The sequence below is a fragment of the Rhinopithecus roxellana genome, chromosome 10 (genome assembly GCF_007565055.1).
Source record: "Rhinopithecus roxellana isolate Shanxi Qingling chromosome 10, ASM756505v1, whole genome shotgun sequence".
NCBI classification, from domain to species: domain Eukaryota; kingdom Metazoa; phylum Chordata; class Mammalia; order Primates; family Cercopithecidae; genus Rhinopithecus; species Rhinopithecus roxellana.
The window spans coordinates 38,788,126-38,807,150 of NC_044558.1; the positions used below are offsets into that span (position 1 = coordinate 38,788,126).

The 19,025-nt window shown below is 36.1% G+C and overlaps 1 protein-coding gene across 2 annotated transcripts in view; it reads right to left on the reverse strand.

The window, feature by feature from the left end:
• TBC1D15 (TBC1 domain family member 15) overlaps nucleotides 1-19,025 on the reverse strand; it is an 81,659-nt gene that overhangs the window by 33,341 nt on the left and 29,293 nt on the right. For both annotated transcript variants that reach the window (XM_010370736.2, XM_010370737.2), the window contains exons 2-5: nucleotides 14,412-14,510; nucleotides 13,583-13,657; nucleotides 8,161-8,299; nucleotides 3,769-3,979 (exon numbers count right to left, since the gene is read on the reverse strand). In XM_010370736.2, the coding sequence (XP_010369038.1) occupies nucleotides 3,769-3,979; nucleotides 8,161-8,299; nucleotides 13,583-13,657; nucleotides 14,412-14,510 (524 nt within the window). The remainder of the gene's footprint in view (nucleotides 1-3,768; nucleotides 3,980-8,160; nucleotides 8,300-13,582; nucleotides 13,658-14,411; nucleotides 14,511-19,025) is intronic.

The following is a 19,025-nucleotide window of genomic DNA, read 5'->3' on the forward strand; positions in this document are numbered from 1 at the left end:
CCCTCTCAGAGTTTCAATCACTCCCACACATGGAAAACTTACATGTTATCCTAATATACTCTTACAGTGCCATATGTCTTATTCACAGCACTTATTACAGCTGCAATTTAAGGCAGGGGCCATATCTTTTTTGATTACTGCTTTCTTTCCAGAAAACAGCACTGCTGCAACTAAGACACAGTAGGCATTCAAAAAATTACTTGAATTAAATGAAAAAAAAAAAAAAAAAAAAAAAAACATGTACAAGGAACACCATTCCATAGCTTCACATTTCCAAATGGAAATAAGCACTTCTCCTAAAGAAACTCTCCTTCCCAGGGACTTGGGAAAGAGTAGGGTAGCATAATTCCTTCCAGGCTCTCTCTCTCTCCCTCTCTCTTACATCTGCCTATCAACAGAGAAGGTGCTTTCATTCTGCTCTCATTCACATCCTCAGTGGTCTGTCCTCATTAGGAAAGCCTGTGGGTATCAAGAAGTAACAACAATCGGTTTAGTTCAAAACTAATCTGGGATGAATTATTATAATGCCATATATCTAAACCCCTCTAATAACATTATTTTCATCACCATCTCTGATTTTTTTTTTTTTTTTTTTTTTTGAGGCGAAGTCTCGCTCTGTCACCTAGACTGGAGTGCAATGACACAATCTCTGCTGACTGCAACCTCTGCTTCCCAGGTTCAAGCAATTTTCCTGCCTCAGCCTCCCGAGTAGCTGGGATTACAGGTGCCCGCCACCACACCTGGCTCATTTTTGTATTTGTAGTAGAGATGGGGTTTCACCATGCTGGCCAGGCTGGTCTCAAACTCCTGACTTCAAGTGATCCACCCACCTTGGCCTCCCAAATTGCTGGGATTACAGGCATGGGCCAGTGTGCCCATCCCCATCTCTGATTCTCATACTTCTCATTTGTTTACAAATTCAGAAAAGGAAACAAGCTTTCACTTGCTACTCTCATGAAAACACGAACAACACACATTCAAGGTATATATACCCCTATAACTGCTTGTGGTTATCAAGACTATCCTTGAACCCATCCAGGATAGAAAACTCTACATCCTGAGAAAAACCCTGTCTCCTAATTTCTTTTTGGAGTCATATAAAGCAAATCTCCAATCTGTTTCTCACAAAAAACTTTCAAAAAGTATTTGTCAAATTGATAATTATCATGCCATTTATTCATTCAACTAATATTTATTGCACATTTGTTATATACAAGACACTGTAGCTAGGAACTAAGAATAATATGGAAACAAGATAGATACAATCCCTATCCTTCAGAAGTTTACATTCTAGAGTAAAACACAAAAGAATAGACAAAATCATTGTATACTGTTAGGTGCTATGAAGGAAGCAAACGAGAAAATTAGATAGCGAGGAGCAGAGACAGGAAAACTACATTAGATGGGGAAAGAGGGCATCATGGAAAGCCCCTCTGAGGAAGTGACATTAAATGGAGACCTCAGGGATCAGAAAGAGAGGAAAATATTCCAAGTAGAAACAGTATGCATAAAGGACCTTAAGACACAAAAGAATTTAGGGGGTTTTAGGAACTGAAAGAAATCCGCATGAGCAGAACGGAAAAGACAATGGCATGAGATGAGTTTTAAGAGATAAATAGAGCTAAGACAGGGCAGGCCCTTGTTGATGACAGTGAAGAAGTTTGGATTTTATTTAATGTTGCATTGAAACTTCTCTTCTTCAAGTTAAACCACATCCTTCAATGAAATATTTTTCATAGGACCATTTTGATCCCTTCCTTACCCCGATTATCTCTTTAATACAGAATAGGTAGTCTAGCACATTCAAAATGCAGTGTTTATTACTTGCAGTTCAAGCCTACTTCTCCAAAATATAATCAGTAAAAAGTAGAGAGGGGCTACCACCTCCCTCATCCTAGATATTAAGCTTTAATCAACAGTCTCAGACCAAATGATCTCATTTGTGAGTTATGTCACAACACTGATACTGAGCTGACTATGGTGCTAAAACTCCCTACTCAATAACCATAACCTTCTATTCCAATCATGACACTGTCTCTCCTGAAATCTACTCATCCTCTCAATGGTAACTTATTTACAGGTTCTCACTTCGCGATCCAAGATCCACATACCACCAACCAGGTCTGACTTTCTTACACTTACTGGCACTGAACAGCTTGCCTATTGCCAGCCAGAGGTGATTAACAAAGTAGGGGAGAATCTCATGCCAGAAAATACACAGTCGAGACTCTTCCAGTTTTTTTTTATCACTTCTAGCCTTATGGAATCTAAATTTAGGCAAGGTGTTAAATTCTACTATAAAGTGAGGACATTATGAATGAAGTTAGTGGCTGGGCCCAGTGACTCACGCCTGTAATCCTAGCACTTTGGGAGGCCGAGGCAGGCAGATCACCTGAGGCCAGGGGTTTGAGACCAGCCTGGCCAATATGGTTAAACCCTATCTCTACTAAAAGATACAAAAATTAGCTGAGCCTGGTGGCACATGCCTGTAATCCCAGCTGCTCAGGAGGCTGAGGTGGGAGAATTGTCTGAACCCAGGAGACGCAGGTTGCAGTGAGCCAAAATCGCACCACTGCACTCCAGCCTGGGTGACAGAGACTCCATCATAAACAAACAAACAAACAAAGTTAGCAATCACTCCCTGCAGTTCTCCCAAGCCCAAAACTTCACCTTCTCCCTTCTCACCTCCATATATCCAATCCATCACAAAATCTAATCCTAAATACTCCAGTACTTCCATCTTTCCTGTCACTATCCCAGTTCAGGCCACTTTAATCTCCCTGGATAACTGGAAGAACCTGCTAACATGACCCAAAAGATGCTTTGTGCTTTGGACTTCACTCAGCTCTTTGGCCTCATCTTTAACTGTATTACCCTCCCCTCCTCATACTTTGCAGACTTGTAATACTGAATTAATTTGCTGTGTGGTTACATCATGTTTGTACTCTTCCCTTGTAAAACATGCTTCCCTCTAAATATCTCCTTCTCTTTCCTTATAATGGTCACTCATTTTTCAGGTCTCTACTTAGATGCTTCTTCCTCCAGGAAGTCTTCCTTGATCCTTACTCCCAGTTTGAATTAAGTGCCCCTCATTCCTTCCCAGGAACTCCCAAAGCAGCTGACATTTCTTTCATCTTAGTTCCTCAGCTTTAATTGCCAGACTATGAATTCTCTGAGACCCAGGAACACCCCTGTTTTACTACTAAATATGAAGCAACTACCACAGTGTTGGGATGTAATAGATTCCCAAAAAATATTTGCTGAAGAGTAAGAGTGAGGAAGAAGCATGTGTGTGTACAGAGGCATACAGGTAACTAAATGAGAGACAAGATTTTTGGAAAGTGGTAAGGCCCTGTCGTCCAACTGAGAAATAATTTTACAAAGGACTTAGGACTTGCCTGACTTAATGCTGCAACATCACAAGTATAACTGTATATTTAGTAGAAAATACATAATAAGGGTAAATTAGGTAAATATATAGGCCATAAATTACTAACACATCATCATTTATTTAAATGTAGAAAAAATATTAAACTACTCTTTTCTTTGTAACAGTAATTAGGTGGTAAGTCTCAGATTCAAATTACTAAAATAACACAATATTATTCAGTCGTTATTCCAAATAAATCAATATTCCAGAAAAAACAAAGCTATTCATGTCCTCATATGCACATAGGTCACTGATGCCCAAGGTCAAGTAAAACTAGTTTGCTTTGGGATTAATACAATGATCCAGTTTCAATAAGTAGAAAATAATATGATACTTACTCACACAATACCACATATTTTTCAAGAGATTCAATCAGTAGTTTGCTATCTCCTTGATGAAAGTGTAGAGCAGGGAGAACGACGTCATCCTTTAGACAGAATACCAAATACGACCAGCCCATACCCTCTTTGTTTTGCTTGATTGATTTCAGGTCTGTCAAACTGAACAGGAATGACCATTTGCTTTTCCCATTTCTATGACTTGGAGCATCTTAAAAACAAGAGAGTGGGGCAAAATATTTTTGTTCACCTTTTTAAAAGGTACTGACAGTGCTCTCCATGACTGCATAACATAAATTAGTTGAACCCAGGGAATCAGTACAGCACTCATATTATTATGGCTTCCACCTGTATTAGATATGGCAACTTATATGTTCCTCTAAAAAATGATTTTTAAAATAGTTATCCTACCACACATAAAATTTTTAAATGTTATTCCTATGTAAAATATAAGCTTTGCCCAAAAAAACTGATCTTGGCTTTGTAAGCAGGTGGACTGGATTCATATTGCAGTACTACCATCTTACTAACTGAATGACATGGGGCAAATCATTGAATGTCTCTAAGCCTCAGTTACTTTGTTTGTAAAATGGAGATAATTATACTTACCTCCCATTGTAATTCTATTAATAAGAATTAGGAGATAATACTTTTCAACTAACTAGTACAAGCCAAGTATACAGAAAATTCTCAGTAAATGTTCATCTTTTCCACTCCCCCCAAAATAAGAATAGCTTAATTCTCTTGAAGAGTCAAACAAAACAAAAGAAAACCTTTATTCCTTCATTTCCTTTTGTAATTATTTTTAGGACACTACACTTAGTAGTGAAGTAAGCATACTGATATAAAAAATAACACTGGAGTGAATATACAACATTCTATTTGCAGAAAAACAAAGTACGGCAAGAAATTGAGGATGAAAAGATAAAAAGTTGTGAATGCTTCAAAAATAATGAATACATTCAATTGCTAAATTAACTTTCTACTAAATCAAGACCTCAGTTCAAACCAAATTATAGTTATGTAAAATACAGCATGTTCTGAGTTTGTGGCCTTGTTATAGAAGCTAAAATTCCAGGTTTGCGAACATTATCATAATTGATAACAAGCAACTTAAACATCAACTATTTTTAAAAAAACTGAAAGAGAAAAAAAATTTCTTCTCACTAATGATACTATTACTTACAATTCACTAATGCAAAACACCATTTTAACAATTTAACTCCAACATAAGTAAGTCGTGTCTCTGAAATTTCTTTCCTAAAATGTTACTTCTTAAGAAGTATCATACTATCCTGCTATTTAAGACCTTTATTAATTCTGTCCCACACTACCAATCCCACAAAGATAAACAACTTAGAACGAAGCTGCTTACTAGACTAGATCAGAAGACATATTAATCAGTGTTGACCTGCATGTATCTATCACCTTCCTATCTGCAATCATCTCCAATAAGATCTCTTGAACTCATAAAAAGAAATCTACAGCTTACAGAACCTCTATCTGCAAGGAAACCACATGTCATCATTATTTCATGGACACTTAAACAAGTATCATTTGAAGGAAGCTAAAGTGACTTATCTATATACAATGACCAGCAGCTTTCACACCAGTCTGGACAGTGAACTCACATGTAAGATACACTAGATTAAGTGCCATGTATCCACTTGACTACTTTACATAATATTTCACTGGTGTTTATGTTACAGAGCTCATAAGACCACCTCAAGCTGATAACTAGGTGAGAACAGTTCTAGAATTTCAACTTATTCATGAATCATTTAAATGTGAATGTACTTAGACTACCGAGAACAGATACATACTGCTAGCTTATCTGCAAAGACCAAAAATATTTCACAGAAAAACAGCAATGGGAAAAAGAAGAAAAAAAAGAAACCCAAAAAACTACATATAGACAATTTTTTAAATTAAATTACTCAACGGCACAGAGTATTTTATCTAAATTATTGCAAGAAAATCATATGAAGTATATTAAACACTATATGTATGCTATATGAATTATTAGGAGTTTGTGTATATTCAAGAATAAAGGTTTTACATAGACTTTTCCCTCATTAACAGAAGAGACATATATTACATACAAAAGAAAATGTCTCACACATTTCCACATTTAAAGCTCTGACAAAGAAATATTTAAATTTAAAGCCCTAACAAACATTCTAAGCCTTCTACCAGAATAAAAGCTTCATGAGAATAGGAACTTTATCTTATTCACAGCTATATCCTCAGTGCTAGAAGAGTGGCTAGCATACAGTAAGTAGTCAAAGACGAAAGTTCTGTTGAATAAGTGAATTAACAACCTAGTATCAAGTCAACATAAAAGTAATCTGCAAATTAGTCTGCTGCAAATAGCTGGCCAGAAATAGAAATAGTTACAAAGGAAAACAGAAATCAAGAGTGAACTCAAACTATTTTTCTACTCAAAGTAAATGTAAAGAAAATTATTTAGTTCTAATGAATTTACTATGTCACCAAATATATGTAAAAACTATCTCCAACACACTAACATGAGAATACTAAATACCAGAAGAACTGAACAAACAGCTCTACTCTTCTTGTAAGTAGAACAGTTCAGTTAAGTCTCTATATGCCTTGAATAGAATTAACATCAAGGACAAATTTTATTTGGATGGATCTCTAGAACGAACATGAGACAGTTTGATGTTCTTGGAAGGAATATTTCCAAAACATTTAACCTGTCTGGTATATAACAACAAAGGATGTAGCAGTAGAAACTCTTATGAAATATAAAGCAAAAATGCTCTTAAGAAATATAAAATTAAATAAGTCTGATAGTCAATTTTTTAAAGGTTTGTCCCAAATTGACTTTGTGCCTCACACAAAAAAGAAAAAAGTACAAAGTTAAAAATGAGAAGGGTGAAAGATAAGAAAAACAAAGGCTTTTTCTTTGGGGGGGAAAAAACTTTTAGAAAATAAAAAAGTTTCATAATGACATACATTTAAAACCTCTGGAATTTCTAAGCCTGAGGGTTCAAAATAAACCCTCAAGCTTAGAAATGAACCCACGGGCTTAGAAAATGCCTTTTTTTTTTGAGACGGAGTCTTGCTGTGTCACCAGGCTGCAGTGCAGTGGCATGATCTCGGCTCACTGCAACCTCCACCTCCCAGGTTCAAGCGATTCCTCTGCCTGGGACTTACAGGCATGCGCCACCATGCCCAGGGTAATTTTTTTGTATTTTAGTAGAGACAGGGTTTCATCATTTTGGCCAGGGTGGTCTTGATCTCCTGACCTCATGATCCACCTGCCTTGGCCTCCCAAAGTGTTGGGATTACAGGAGTGAGTCACTGCGCCCGGCCTTTAACTTTTAATAACTACAAAATAAAGTCTGTTCACTTTATAAGACCACTCTGTGGTCAAGCCATAAGCAGGATTTACCTCTGTCATTTTTTGCTAAGCTATACAGCTACTACACAGAAGTTCTCAACTCTGATCACACATGAAAGTCATCTGAAGACCTTTTAAAAAGCACAGATACCCAGGCTGTATCTCTAGAGTTTGATTTTTGGTAGTATTTTTTTTAAATCTAACCTACCCAGGTGATTTCAATGTGCAGCCAAGGCTGAAAACTACTAACAAAGTGATCTTTATTGTCAGATTATGCTTTTCTCATCCATGTATTGTTTCTTTCTTTTATGAAATTCTGGGCTACAAACTTGTATAGCAATATTACTATACTGAATACCATAGGCAACTGTAACACAATGCTAAGTATTTGTGTATCTAAACATGTCTAAACACAGAAAAGGTGATGCACTGTGCTGTGACCATACAAAGGCTATGATGTCACTAGGTGACAGGAAATTTTCAGCTCCATTATAATCTTATGGGACCACTGACATACAGGTGATCAGTCACTGAAATGCTGTTATGTGGCACATGATTGTATATATGTAGAAAGGAGAATAGTCACTGAACATATATTAAGAGGAAACTGCAATAAGCCATGAAGAGTCCAGCAAAATGCTGAAATTAGAATGGTATGGTTTAGTAGTATATTCCACCACTCCCTGTTACTTTGGGATAAAATAATATGATTATTAAAATTCTACTAGATTAAGAAAAATGTGCATGAAGGAAAGCCAAAGCAATTTTTTAAAGTGGTTCTATTTTCTGCCATTAATAACTATAAAATGGAGCAAGTATTTTAAAATCCTTTTTTGAAGCCACAACCAATAAAACAAAAAAAGAGATGAAAAGGGAATATCACTAAAATATGATATTTATACATATTAACCAAAGAAATTAATCATCCTTCTCACTGAGGAGCATTCAAGAATCTTCTTTGCACTTTTATTAGTATATTATATTGTAGCAAATCAGTTTAAGATTTCAAAAGATTTAACTCATACCTCCATTGGTATGTGGTTTCCTTTTAAATGAAACTGTATTAACCATGTCCCATTCTGCTTCATAACTGTTCAGATGTTCTGATCCTCGATGACCTCTTTCTTTTGGGGCCTGAGTCCATTCTACAACTGAACTGGAGTCCTAAAATAATTACAACATATAAAATATTTAAAGTCTAAAACAAATTTAATTTCAATCCATAACATCATCTCAGCTTCAATGTTTGTAGGTTGGCTGCAGATGACATCACTGGTGAGAAATCTGAACACCATTTCCTATCCTTTTCTCTCAGTCATCTTTATCAAAAAAAAAAAGCAAAAGAAGCTTGACTAGAATCCCATACAGTCAGAGTTGCCAATGAAATACAAACAGAAGTCAACTCTGAAAATGGTTTTGCTTTCATAATAAAAGCCTCATCCCTTTTTTCCTTTTTCCTGCTTTGAATGTAACCATGCTGCCTAAAAACAGTCATCCTCTGACTACAGGGAAAAAGCAAGAGAACCACTGCAAAAAGCTCCCAACCTCTAAACTTTTAGTTATTTAAGGAAAAGAGCCCCAATGGTGGCTATTTAAGCCATCAATGGTTGTATAATTTCTTATGGGCAATAGAAATTAGCTAAAAGCAACATATTTACATGTATCAGAACTTTCCATTTTTAAAGAGAATAGAACCAAAAGTCTAAAATGCAATATAGTTTGAGTAAATCAAAAATTAATTTATATACAACAAAAGACACTATATATAAGTTAAAGATAGCACAACTAGAACATTTTTCTAAAATATATGACAAGAAAAACATTCAAATTACAAAACTCTTATCAATTTATTTAGAAATAGACAAATTATCAAAACAGAAAAACAGGCAAATAGTATGAATAGGTAAGTCAAAGAAGAAATAATCTAACAAACATAGATACGTCCAACTTCAGTAACAACGAAAAGCGAGCTGACAGATTTCTATTTTCTGCCCCATTCAATTAAAAAAGATAATACTGAATATGGAAGACAACGTGAGGAAATGGACTGTCTCACACTGCTGATGACAGTGGCTCATTACTACTGACACAGGAGGACAAACTAGGTCTTTCTAAACACATACATACATAAAAATAAAATGCGTACAGGTAAAAATCTGGAAAGATATACATTAAACAGAGACAGGTAAGGGAGGCCAGGCGAGGTGGCTCACACCTGTAATCCCAACACTTTGGGAGACCAAAGTGGGCAGATCACCCGAGGTCAGGAGTTTCAGACTAGCCTGGCCAACATGGTAAAACTCCATCTCTACAAAAAATACAAAAAAGTTAGCCAGGCATGGTGGTACATTCCTGTAATACCAGCTACTCGAGAGGCTGAGGCAGGAGAATCGCTTGAACCCAGGAGGCGGAGGTTGCAGTGAGCCAAGACAACGCCATTGCACTCCAGCCTGGGTGACAAGAGCGAAACTGCAACTCAAAAAAAGGAAAAAAAAAAGAGAGAGAGAGAGAGAGGTAAGGGAAAAGGTTCCAGTCAAGCAGGGCTTCAACTTTCTATTGAACTTTTGCAACAGGATTGTATTCATATGTAGATAGTATAATTCTTTTTTAAAAGGGAAAAAGGAAAATTAGAATAAAAAGAAACTATAAAGGCACAAGAAAAATTAAGATATAAGAAATGGAAACAGACAAAAACAGTAGGGAAACTGAACAAATGAAATTATACAATAGATTGTTTTTTCTTCCAGTTCCTTCCTCAAATGTCATTTCTCAGGGAGCCCTCCTTGTTTGACTAGTTTTTTTAAAAATCAACCCTCAGGCCCGGTGCAGTGGCTCGTGCCTGTAATCCCAGAACTTTGGGAGACCAAGGCAGGTGGATCACTTGAGGTCAGGAGTTCAAGGCAAGCCTGGACAACATGGCAAAACCCCGTCTCTACCAAAAATACAAAAATTAGCCGGGAGTGGTGGCGGGTACCTGTAATCCCAGCTACTCGGGAGGCTGGGGCACGAGAATCGCTTGACCTCAGGAGGCGGAGATTGCAGCGAGCTGAGATCACACCACTGCACTCCAGCCTGGATGAAAGAAAGAGACTCCTTCTCCAAAAACAAAACAAAACAAAACAAAACAAAACAAAAAAAACAAACAAAAAAAAACCTCACCACCATCCCTATTAACCCTATCGTCAGTAGTGAGGAAAGCTAAGAAGCATCTACAAAAGCACTCTGTTCCCCACCTCTCTGACTTCTACCTCCCTCTACCAACTCTGCATACAAAAAGGTTCAAATTGGTAGGTCATGCCAATAATCAGGGAAATGAGGATTAAAGGTCACCTGAAGACAGGACAACTAAGTTCCAAAGACTGGAGTTTTGGAAAACATCATTTATCTCTAAATTAGGAGAAATCAAGCACAATGAGCAAAGGAATAACTTCTTTAAGCCAGGAGAATTAATTGAAAGTCAACTTATACAAAGAAGTTGGTAAGACTCCCAGCCCTTTTTCTCCACTCATTTGCAGAATACTGCCATCCAAGCTTACCCTCTCCAGCCAGGAATCGGCAGATTCTTCTCAAATCTACTAGCCCAAAAAGACATGGATTTTGACATTAGGGATTCCCCAAGGAAATGGCTTAGCCATGCACCCCAGGAGAGTCTCACTATTACCAGGCCTATCCATACCTACAGAAAATATAATCACTTCTGTGCATCTGCTCTTAAATTTGTTAAATATGTGCACCACACTACATAACCAACAAACATCAAAGGCAAGTTATCTATAGAAAACAGAGTTCAAATGAAATCAGGTGGGGGTGGGGCAAAAGGTCACTAGAGGGAAATGGACTACATAGGGAGATGAAAAACATCTAAGAAGCTATCCTTAAACTCCTCAAGTAATAAGAAAATATATTACAACCACAAAGAACAGAATGCTAATGCTATTCCTTTAAAAGGGGACACGAGGACACTCAGAACAAGAAAGATGTTAGTAATGAAATTATAGCAAAAATGAAGGGTGAATTTCCTAGAAAATAGTACAGACCAATAAATGGATGGATGGATGGATGGACGGACGGACGGACGGACGGACGGACGGACGGACGGACGGAAGGAAGGAAAGAACGAAGGAACGAAGGAAGGAAAGAAAGAAAGGGGAGGGGTTGGGATTTTAAAATTACAGGACCAGTCCAGAAAGTGTAGAGTTCCAGAAAGAAAGAAAACAGAAAATGGAGAAGAAATCATCACTAAAATAAATCAAAAATATTTCCCAGAAATAAAAAAAAAGAAGTTTCCATATTAAAAGAGCTCATCAAGTACCCAGCACAATGTATTAAAATAACAAATCCACAAAGGCACATAACCAGAACATAAAACTAGAAACAAAAAGACAGTAATTAAAAGCTTCTAGAGAGATTTAAAAACAAAAACAAAAAACACATAACATGGGATCAGGAATTAGAATGCATTAGACTTAACATCAATGAAGGAAAGTAGAAAACCTGGGACAAAACTTCAAAATCAGCCAGGCGCAGTGGCTTACGTCTGTAATCCCAGCACTTTGGGATGCTGAGGTGGGCGGATCACTTGAGGTCAGGGATTCGAGATCAGCCTGGCCAACATGGTAAAACCTTGCCTCTACTAAAAATACAAAACTTAGCTGGGCATGGTGGCAGGAACCTGTAATCCCAGCTACTTGGGAGGCTGAGGCATGAGAACTGCTTGAACCTGGAAGGTAGAGGTTGCAGTGAGCTGCGATCGTACCACTGCAGTCCAGCCTGGACGACAGAGCGAGATTCCGTCTCAAAAAAATAATAGTAAATATACATAAACAAATAAATAAATAGGCAAAAGATTTAGAACAGGCATTTCTCCAAAGAAGATACAGTTGACCCTCCATATCCATGGGTTGGGTTCTGTATCTGTGGATTCAACAAATGGAATCTAAAATACTCAGGAAAAAAAAATTCCACAAAGTTCCAAAAGGTAACACTCGAATTTGCTGTGCACCAAGTACTATGCTACATCGAATGGAACCAATACCCCACAGATACCAGAGGAGAGCTGTATACACCACGTGGCCAAAAATCCCATGAAAAGATGTTCTACATCATTAGTCATTAGGAAAATATAAATTAAAACCACAACGACATACAACTTCAGTTATGGTTTGAATTGTGCTGCCCCCTCCCAAAAAGATAAATTAACGTCCTAACTCCCATTACCTCAGAATGTGACTCTACTTATTAGGTTGGTGCAAAAGCAATGTCATTTGTCAAAAGACAAGCTATTAAAGCAATGTCAAAGACCTCAATTACCTTTGCACCAACCTAATGGAAATAGGGTCTTAATACAAGTAATCAAGTTAAAATGAGATTATCAGGATGGGCCCTAATCCAATATCACTAATGTCCTTATAAAAAGGGGATAAACACAGAGATAGACATGAACAGATGGAAGATGATGTGAAAACACACAGAGGATACAATCTACAAACCAAGGAATGTCTGATGCTACTATAAATTAGCAGACAGGCAACAAACAGAGTCTCCCTAACAGCCCTCAGAAGAAACCAATCCTGCTAATACCCTGATTGCTGACTTCTAGTCTCCAGAACTGAGAGACAATAAATTAAGACTGTTCTAAGTCACCCAGTTTGTGGTGACTTGTTTACAGTAGCCCTAGGAAACAAAGAGAAATTCATATCCACTAGGTTTACTAAAATTAAAAGGATAATAACAAGCGTTGATGAGGATATAGAGAAATTGGAATCCTCATATATGGCTGGATTAGAAAATGATGCAGCCGCTCTGAAAAAGTCTGGCACTTCCCCCAAATGTTAAACACAGAATTATGGAACCCAGTAATTCTACTCCTAGGTATATACTCAAGAGAAATAAAAACATGTTCACACAAAAACCTGCACATGAATGCTCACAGCAGCATTATATATATTAGCCCCAAAGTGAAAACAACCCAAATGTTCATCAATTAATGAATAAAATTGTGATATATACACTATTACACAATACAACTGTATACACAATTTTATTCATCAAAAACAAAAGGACCATACATGCTATATAACATGAATGAATCTTGAAAACCTTATGCAAAGTGAAAGAAGCCAGTCAAAAAAAAATCACATATTACATGACTCCATTTATATGAAATGTCTAGCATAGGCAAATCCTTAGAGACAGAAAGTAGATTACTGATTGCCAGTGACTGAAAGTAGGTGAAATGAGGGGTAACTGCTGATAGAGTTCTGGAGGGTGATGAAAATGTTCTAAAATTAGATACTGGTAGATGGTTGCACAACTTTGTAAATATACTAAAAACCACTGAATTGTATGCTTTAAAAGGATGCATTTTATGGTATGTGAATTATATATCGATAATACTGTTATTTTTTAAATGGTATTCCCTTAGTCACACATTTTTTTCTTAAATACCTTTCTAGCATAGAGAATACTAGAGGAATCTAATGCATCATCCAATGGTCTCCAGTCCACTATTACTTCAGCATCCTAGAGAAAGAAATTATGAACTATATTTAATATTCAACAATATGTTATTCTTAATTATTCTATTCCCTGAACCCAAATAAAATTTCAGCCTCTTAAGTATTTACATTTCAAATATGCTAATATCATATGTAAACCAAAAATGTTACATACATTTTTCAAATTCTGCCTATTTTTCATTATGAAAAATTTATATTACTGCAACTTCTACATAAGTTTTAGAATATTCCATGTCATTTTATCTAAAGTACAGACGGTCTCTGACTCATGATGGTTTGACTCAGGATTTTTTTGTAATAGGATGGTGTAAAAGTAATGCACATGCAGTAGAAATCATACTTCAAGTAACCAAAGAAACATTGTTTTTCACTTTCAGCACAGTATTCAATATATTACATGAGAAAATCAACAATTGATTATAAAACAGGCTTTATGTTAGATAATTTTGCCCAAATGTAGGCTAATGTAAGTATTCTGAGCACATTTAAGGAAATTAAACTATGATGTCCAGTAAGTTAGGTGTATTAAATGCATTTTTGATAAATAATATTTGCAATTTTGATGGGTTTATCAAGACATAACCCCATCATAAGTCAAGGAGCATGTGTTTACTACATCATATCCATGTTAAATTTACAATTACTGTTCAATTACATAATTGTATCTTACATATGAAATTCAAACTTTCTGATAATTCTCCAAAGATGAATCACCACTATAAACTATTATTAAATAAAATCATTTACTAGAAACTTACCTTTTCTAAAACACGTAATATTCCTGAAATCAAGCTGTCTTGGTCATTGGTCTTTCCACAAGATGAGTGAATATATACCCCTTCCTGTTCATATATAATCTATAACAGGAAAAATAAAGTTAATCATGTTATGTCTATTGAGTACTATTTTAACATTTGTTAAAAATATTAAGATATATTTTCTTATACTTGGCCAAGTTTCTGATTATTTCATATATAAATGTATTATTTAAAAAAATACCTCTCAGACTTAAGAGCACTTCAATCAAGCAAACATAAACTGGAATGAATTCTGCTTTGTTAATGCATGAAGTTTATCAGATTCGTGATAATCACAATCTTGATCTTCCACTTCAAGATGTCAGACTAATTGCAACAAGTCTCAATATTTAAAATCCACCTAAAATTTATATTTTTCGCCAGATGCAGTGGCACATGCCAGTAGTCCTAGCTACTTGAGAGGCTGGGCTTAAGCCCAAGAGTTCAAGGTTGTAGGGTGCTATGCACCTGTGAATGGCCACTGCACTCCACACTGGACAATACTGCAATAACTCATCTCTCTAAAAAAACAAAAAAAATTTTTTTTCATGAGCATTAAGGAAAATACTGAGCTAGAATTGAAAATGCACTTGAAAATATCTAAGAATAAGAACAAATGAAACACAATGAGGAATCAATCCTTTCTAACTATTCCCATAATAGCACATTTTTACTGTAAGATCATTTTGGTGTGTTTTTGAAACACCATGGCATAGAAATTCGGGAAATAATACAAGAATTTTAAAGAGTAGTAATGAGAACAAAACTAAAGAGAGTAGTGATGGGGACTCCTAGAAATGACTAAACTAATTCAATTTCACAATATTAACTGAGTGCTTTTATATGTAAAAAGCACATAAAAGACAAAGTACATGAAGATGATAAAGACATAATCCTTGAATAAATTCCTATGGGAATATAGGGGAGACTTAAGTTAACTCCCAAGTAAGTTTAAACATTTAAAGTGAAGCCTCATTTTTCATAGACATAATGTTATAAATTAAGATTCCATTCTTGAGACCCATTCAAAACCATTAAAAATTTTTTTTAATTATGAAAATAAGTAAAAGAAAAACAGTCACTTCTAGACCTACGTACTTTTGACATATGTAAGTCTGGTCAATAGAGTTTATTATTCTATTTCTGTAGACCTTTTATTAATATTAGTCTTCAGAATATCATGGGCCAGCAATGCAAGACGAGCACCATCAGTCTATCACTCCTTCATTCATAAATGTAAATGGGCATGTATCCTCCTGTTTTTAGCTAACATTTACAGAACACTTATACACTAGGAACTTCATATGTTGTAACTCAATCCTTACAACCACCCTAAACCACAGATTATATAACTATATTCTACTACACCATGGGGATAAGGAGCCCATTTGTGTGAATAAGAAAACTGAAAGTGGTTAAATAACTGCCCAAGGTAAATGAGGCAAATAATAACAGGTGGTGATGAAACTGAAACCCAGGTAGTCTGACAGCAGAAAACTGTGCTCTTAGCCACCACAATATAAAGGTTCCACATTACTTTTACTGCCTCTCTCTCGGGTTTGTTAACGTTAATCAACTGTGATATGGACTTGTGTCAGGAAAGAGTCTTTTATAATTAAGATCACTAAGGAAGTTTTGATTTCAAAAACCTAAGTAACATGGCCTTTACTGAAATAGTTGTTAAGCATCAGACCAGCATGTAAACAGAAGCTTACATGGGGATAGGATGAGCTGAGAAAGGGTGGGAAACAATTCTATATTGTTTGTGGAGATGAGAAATTTTAAAGCCTATAGATATATGCACAAAAATATGCATAAGAATATTCACAGGAGTATTATTTATAATTTTAGAGTAAGGAGAAGGAGAAGGAGAAGAGGAGGAGGAAAGAAAGGGTATGCATCTAAACATCCACGAATAGGAAAATTATCAAATATATCTTGGGATATCTATTCTATGGGGGATACTATTCAGGAGTTAGGATGAGGCAGATTAAATGGATGAGCAAACAGACAATGCACACAGAAAAATCATCGTGTATATACAGTATGCTGACATTTACACTTTTATAAAGTTTCTATCTGTGTGAAATATACAGAACAAATTCTGGGAGGATACTTTAAGCTGTTTAACAAAGATTACTTCGGGAGAATAGGATGAGGAAAGGTTGAAGGAGGAACTGTTAACTTTCTATGTTAATGACTCTGACTTATTTGAATATTTCAAAGTGAAAATATAGTCATATATTTAAAAATAATTTTAAAGAGTAACATGAAAAAAGGAAAGTCCCGAAGTATAAACTAAATTTTCTAGACTTCAGTCTATCCATTTATAAAACAGGAGGGCGAACCAGATAATCCTACCTAGGAACAAAAAAAAATATGAAAAGGTTATGGAAAAGAAATCCCTTAAAATCTCCAATTTTGAAATGTAATTTTATTTAGTCTGCATGCTGTACATTAGATCTCTAGACTTGTTCATCATATGTATCTATCTTCTAACCTTTCACCTATATCTCTCCATTTCCTAGCAACCCTGACTAGTGGTAACCACTGTTTAATTCTCTGTATTTGAGGTTTTTTTTTTTTTTTTTTTTGAGACAGTTTTGCTCCGTCGCCCAGGCTGGAGTGCAGTGACACGATCTCAGCTCACTGCAACCTCTGCCTCCCAGGTTCAAGTGATTCTTCTGCCTCAGCCTCCTGAGTAGCTGGGATTACAAGCACGTACCACCATGCCCGACTAATTTTTGTGGGTTTCACCATGTTAGCCAGGCTGGTCTCGAACTCCTGACCTCAGGTAATCTGCCCGCCTTGGCCTCCCAAAGTGCTCGGATTACAGGTGTGAGCCGCTGCACCCAGCCCTGAGTTGTTTTTTTAATTAAGCATATTCCACATATAAGTGAAATCCCACAATTATTTTTCTTTCCGTATCTGCTTATTTCACGTGGCATAATGCTATCCTCCAGTTAAATAAGATTTTAGCTGCTGTTGTCACAAAAAAGTAACTATGTGAGATGACAAATATGTTAATCTAATTCACTACAGTAACCATTTTACTATCTATATGTATCCCATAATATGTTGTAAACCTTAAATGTACATAATAAAATTTATTTTAAAAAAGATATTGAGAAAAATATTCTCAAGCCTTTGTGACACATGGATCAGAGACTCAGAAATAATACTTTAGCATATTTTCACATAAGACTCAGCTAGTAGAATAGTCGGACACTTGGAAAAAGAGACACTCATTTGGCAAGAAAAGCTTGCTATCATTAACAATGCAATCTGAAGTTCTATGATACCATTAACACTAAAGAGATTCTGGAACCTTAATGAGGTGAACCCTATACAACCAAATAAAACATTTTACCTTATTTAGGCACATTAAGCAACTCTTTCTCTTACATTTGTTGGGTAAGTGTTGCCTAATTTTTTTCACTTAAGGAAAAGTTGAAAGAGTTTCCTAAGTAGTTCAGCTGGGAAAATAATTAAAGTGACAGACACCTTACAAAAAAGTCAAAGCTGGCCGGGCGCGGTGGCTCACAACTGTAATCCTAGCACTTTGGGAGGCCAAGGTGGGTGGATCATGAGGTCAGGAGATTGAGAACATGTTGGGTAACACGGGTGAAACCCCGTCTCTACTGAAAAATAGAAAAAATTAGCCGGGTGTGGTGGTGGGCGCCTGTAGTCCCAGCTATTCAGGAGGCTGAGGCAGGAGAACAGCGTGAACCCGGGAGACGGAGTTTGCAGTGAGCTGAGATCGTGCCACTGCACTCCAGCGTGGGCAACAGAGCAAAACTCCGTCTCAAAAAAAAAAAAAAAGTCAAAGCTGCACTCATTCTGTATTCTGTGTTCCTCAACTCTTCAGCCCCTTTTGAGGAACAAATTATACACCCCAAAACTCCAAATTTCAAACCACATTTATACTGTCTTCAGAAAGCAGTCATGTTTAGCTTTCTAATTTTCAAGGGTATGATGTTAACTGATACAAAGTAATAGTTCTGCCAGAAATGGCAGATTAATAAAATTAATAAATTTATTAATTTGTAATAGCTACTAAATCTTACAAAGTATTATATTTTACAAGACTTAAGGGCACAGGAAAAAAATAGTTGCATTGGTACATAATTTACTTCAAATATAAAATCACTTAGTAATAACTGTTTTAACTTAAACATAGTTTGAGCAACCCTAATTCAAAAATATTAAATCTGAAATGCTCCAAAATTTGTGCACCAGCTTCAAGCTCAAATGAAATGGACCTTGTAACGCTTCCTTGGCTGAGTACGGTGGCTCAGGCCTGTAATCCCAGCACTTTGAAAGGCCAAAATGAGAGGACTGCTTGAACCCAGGAGTTCGAGACCAGCCTGGACAACAAAGTAAGATCCTGTCTCTAAAAAATAAATAAATAATTTTTTTTTTAAATGAACACTTTGTGGATTTCAGGTATTTACAGTGGGGATGCTCAACCAGTATACTGCAAATATTCCAAAATCCAAAACAATCCAAAATCCAAAACACTTTTGGGTCCCCAGTATTTTGAATAAGGGATAATCAACCTGTAGCACCCTGTTT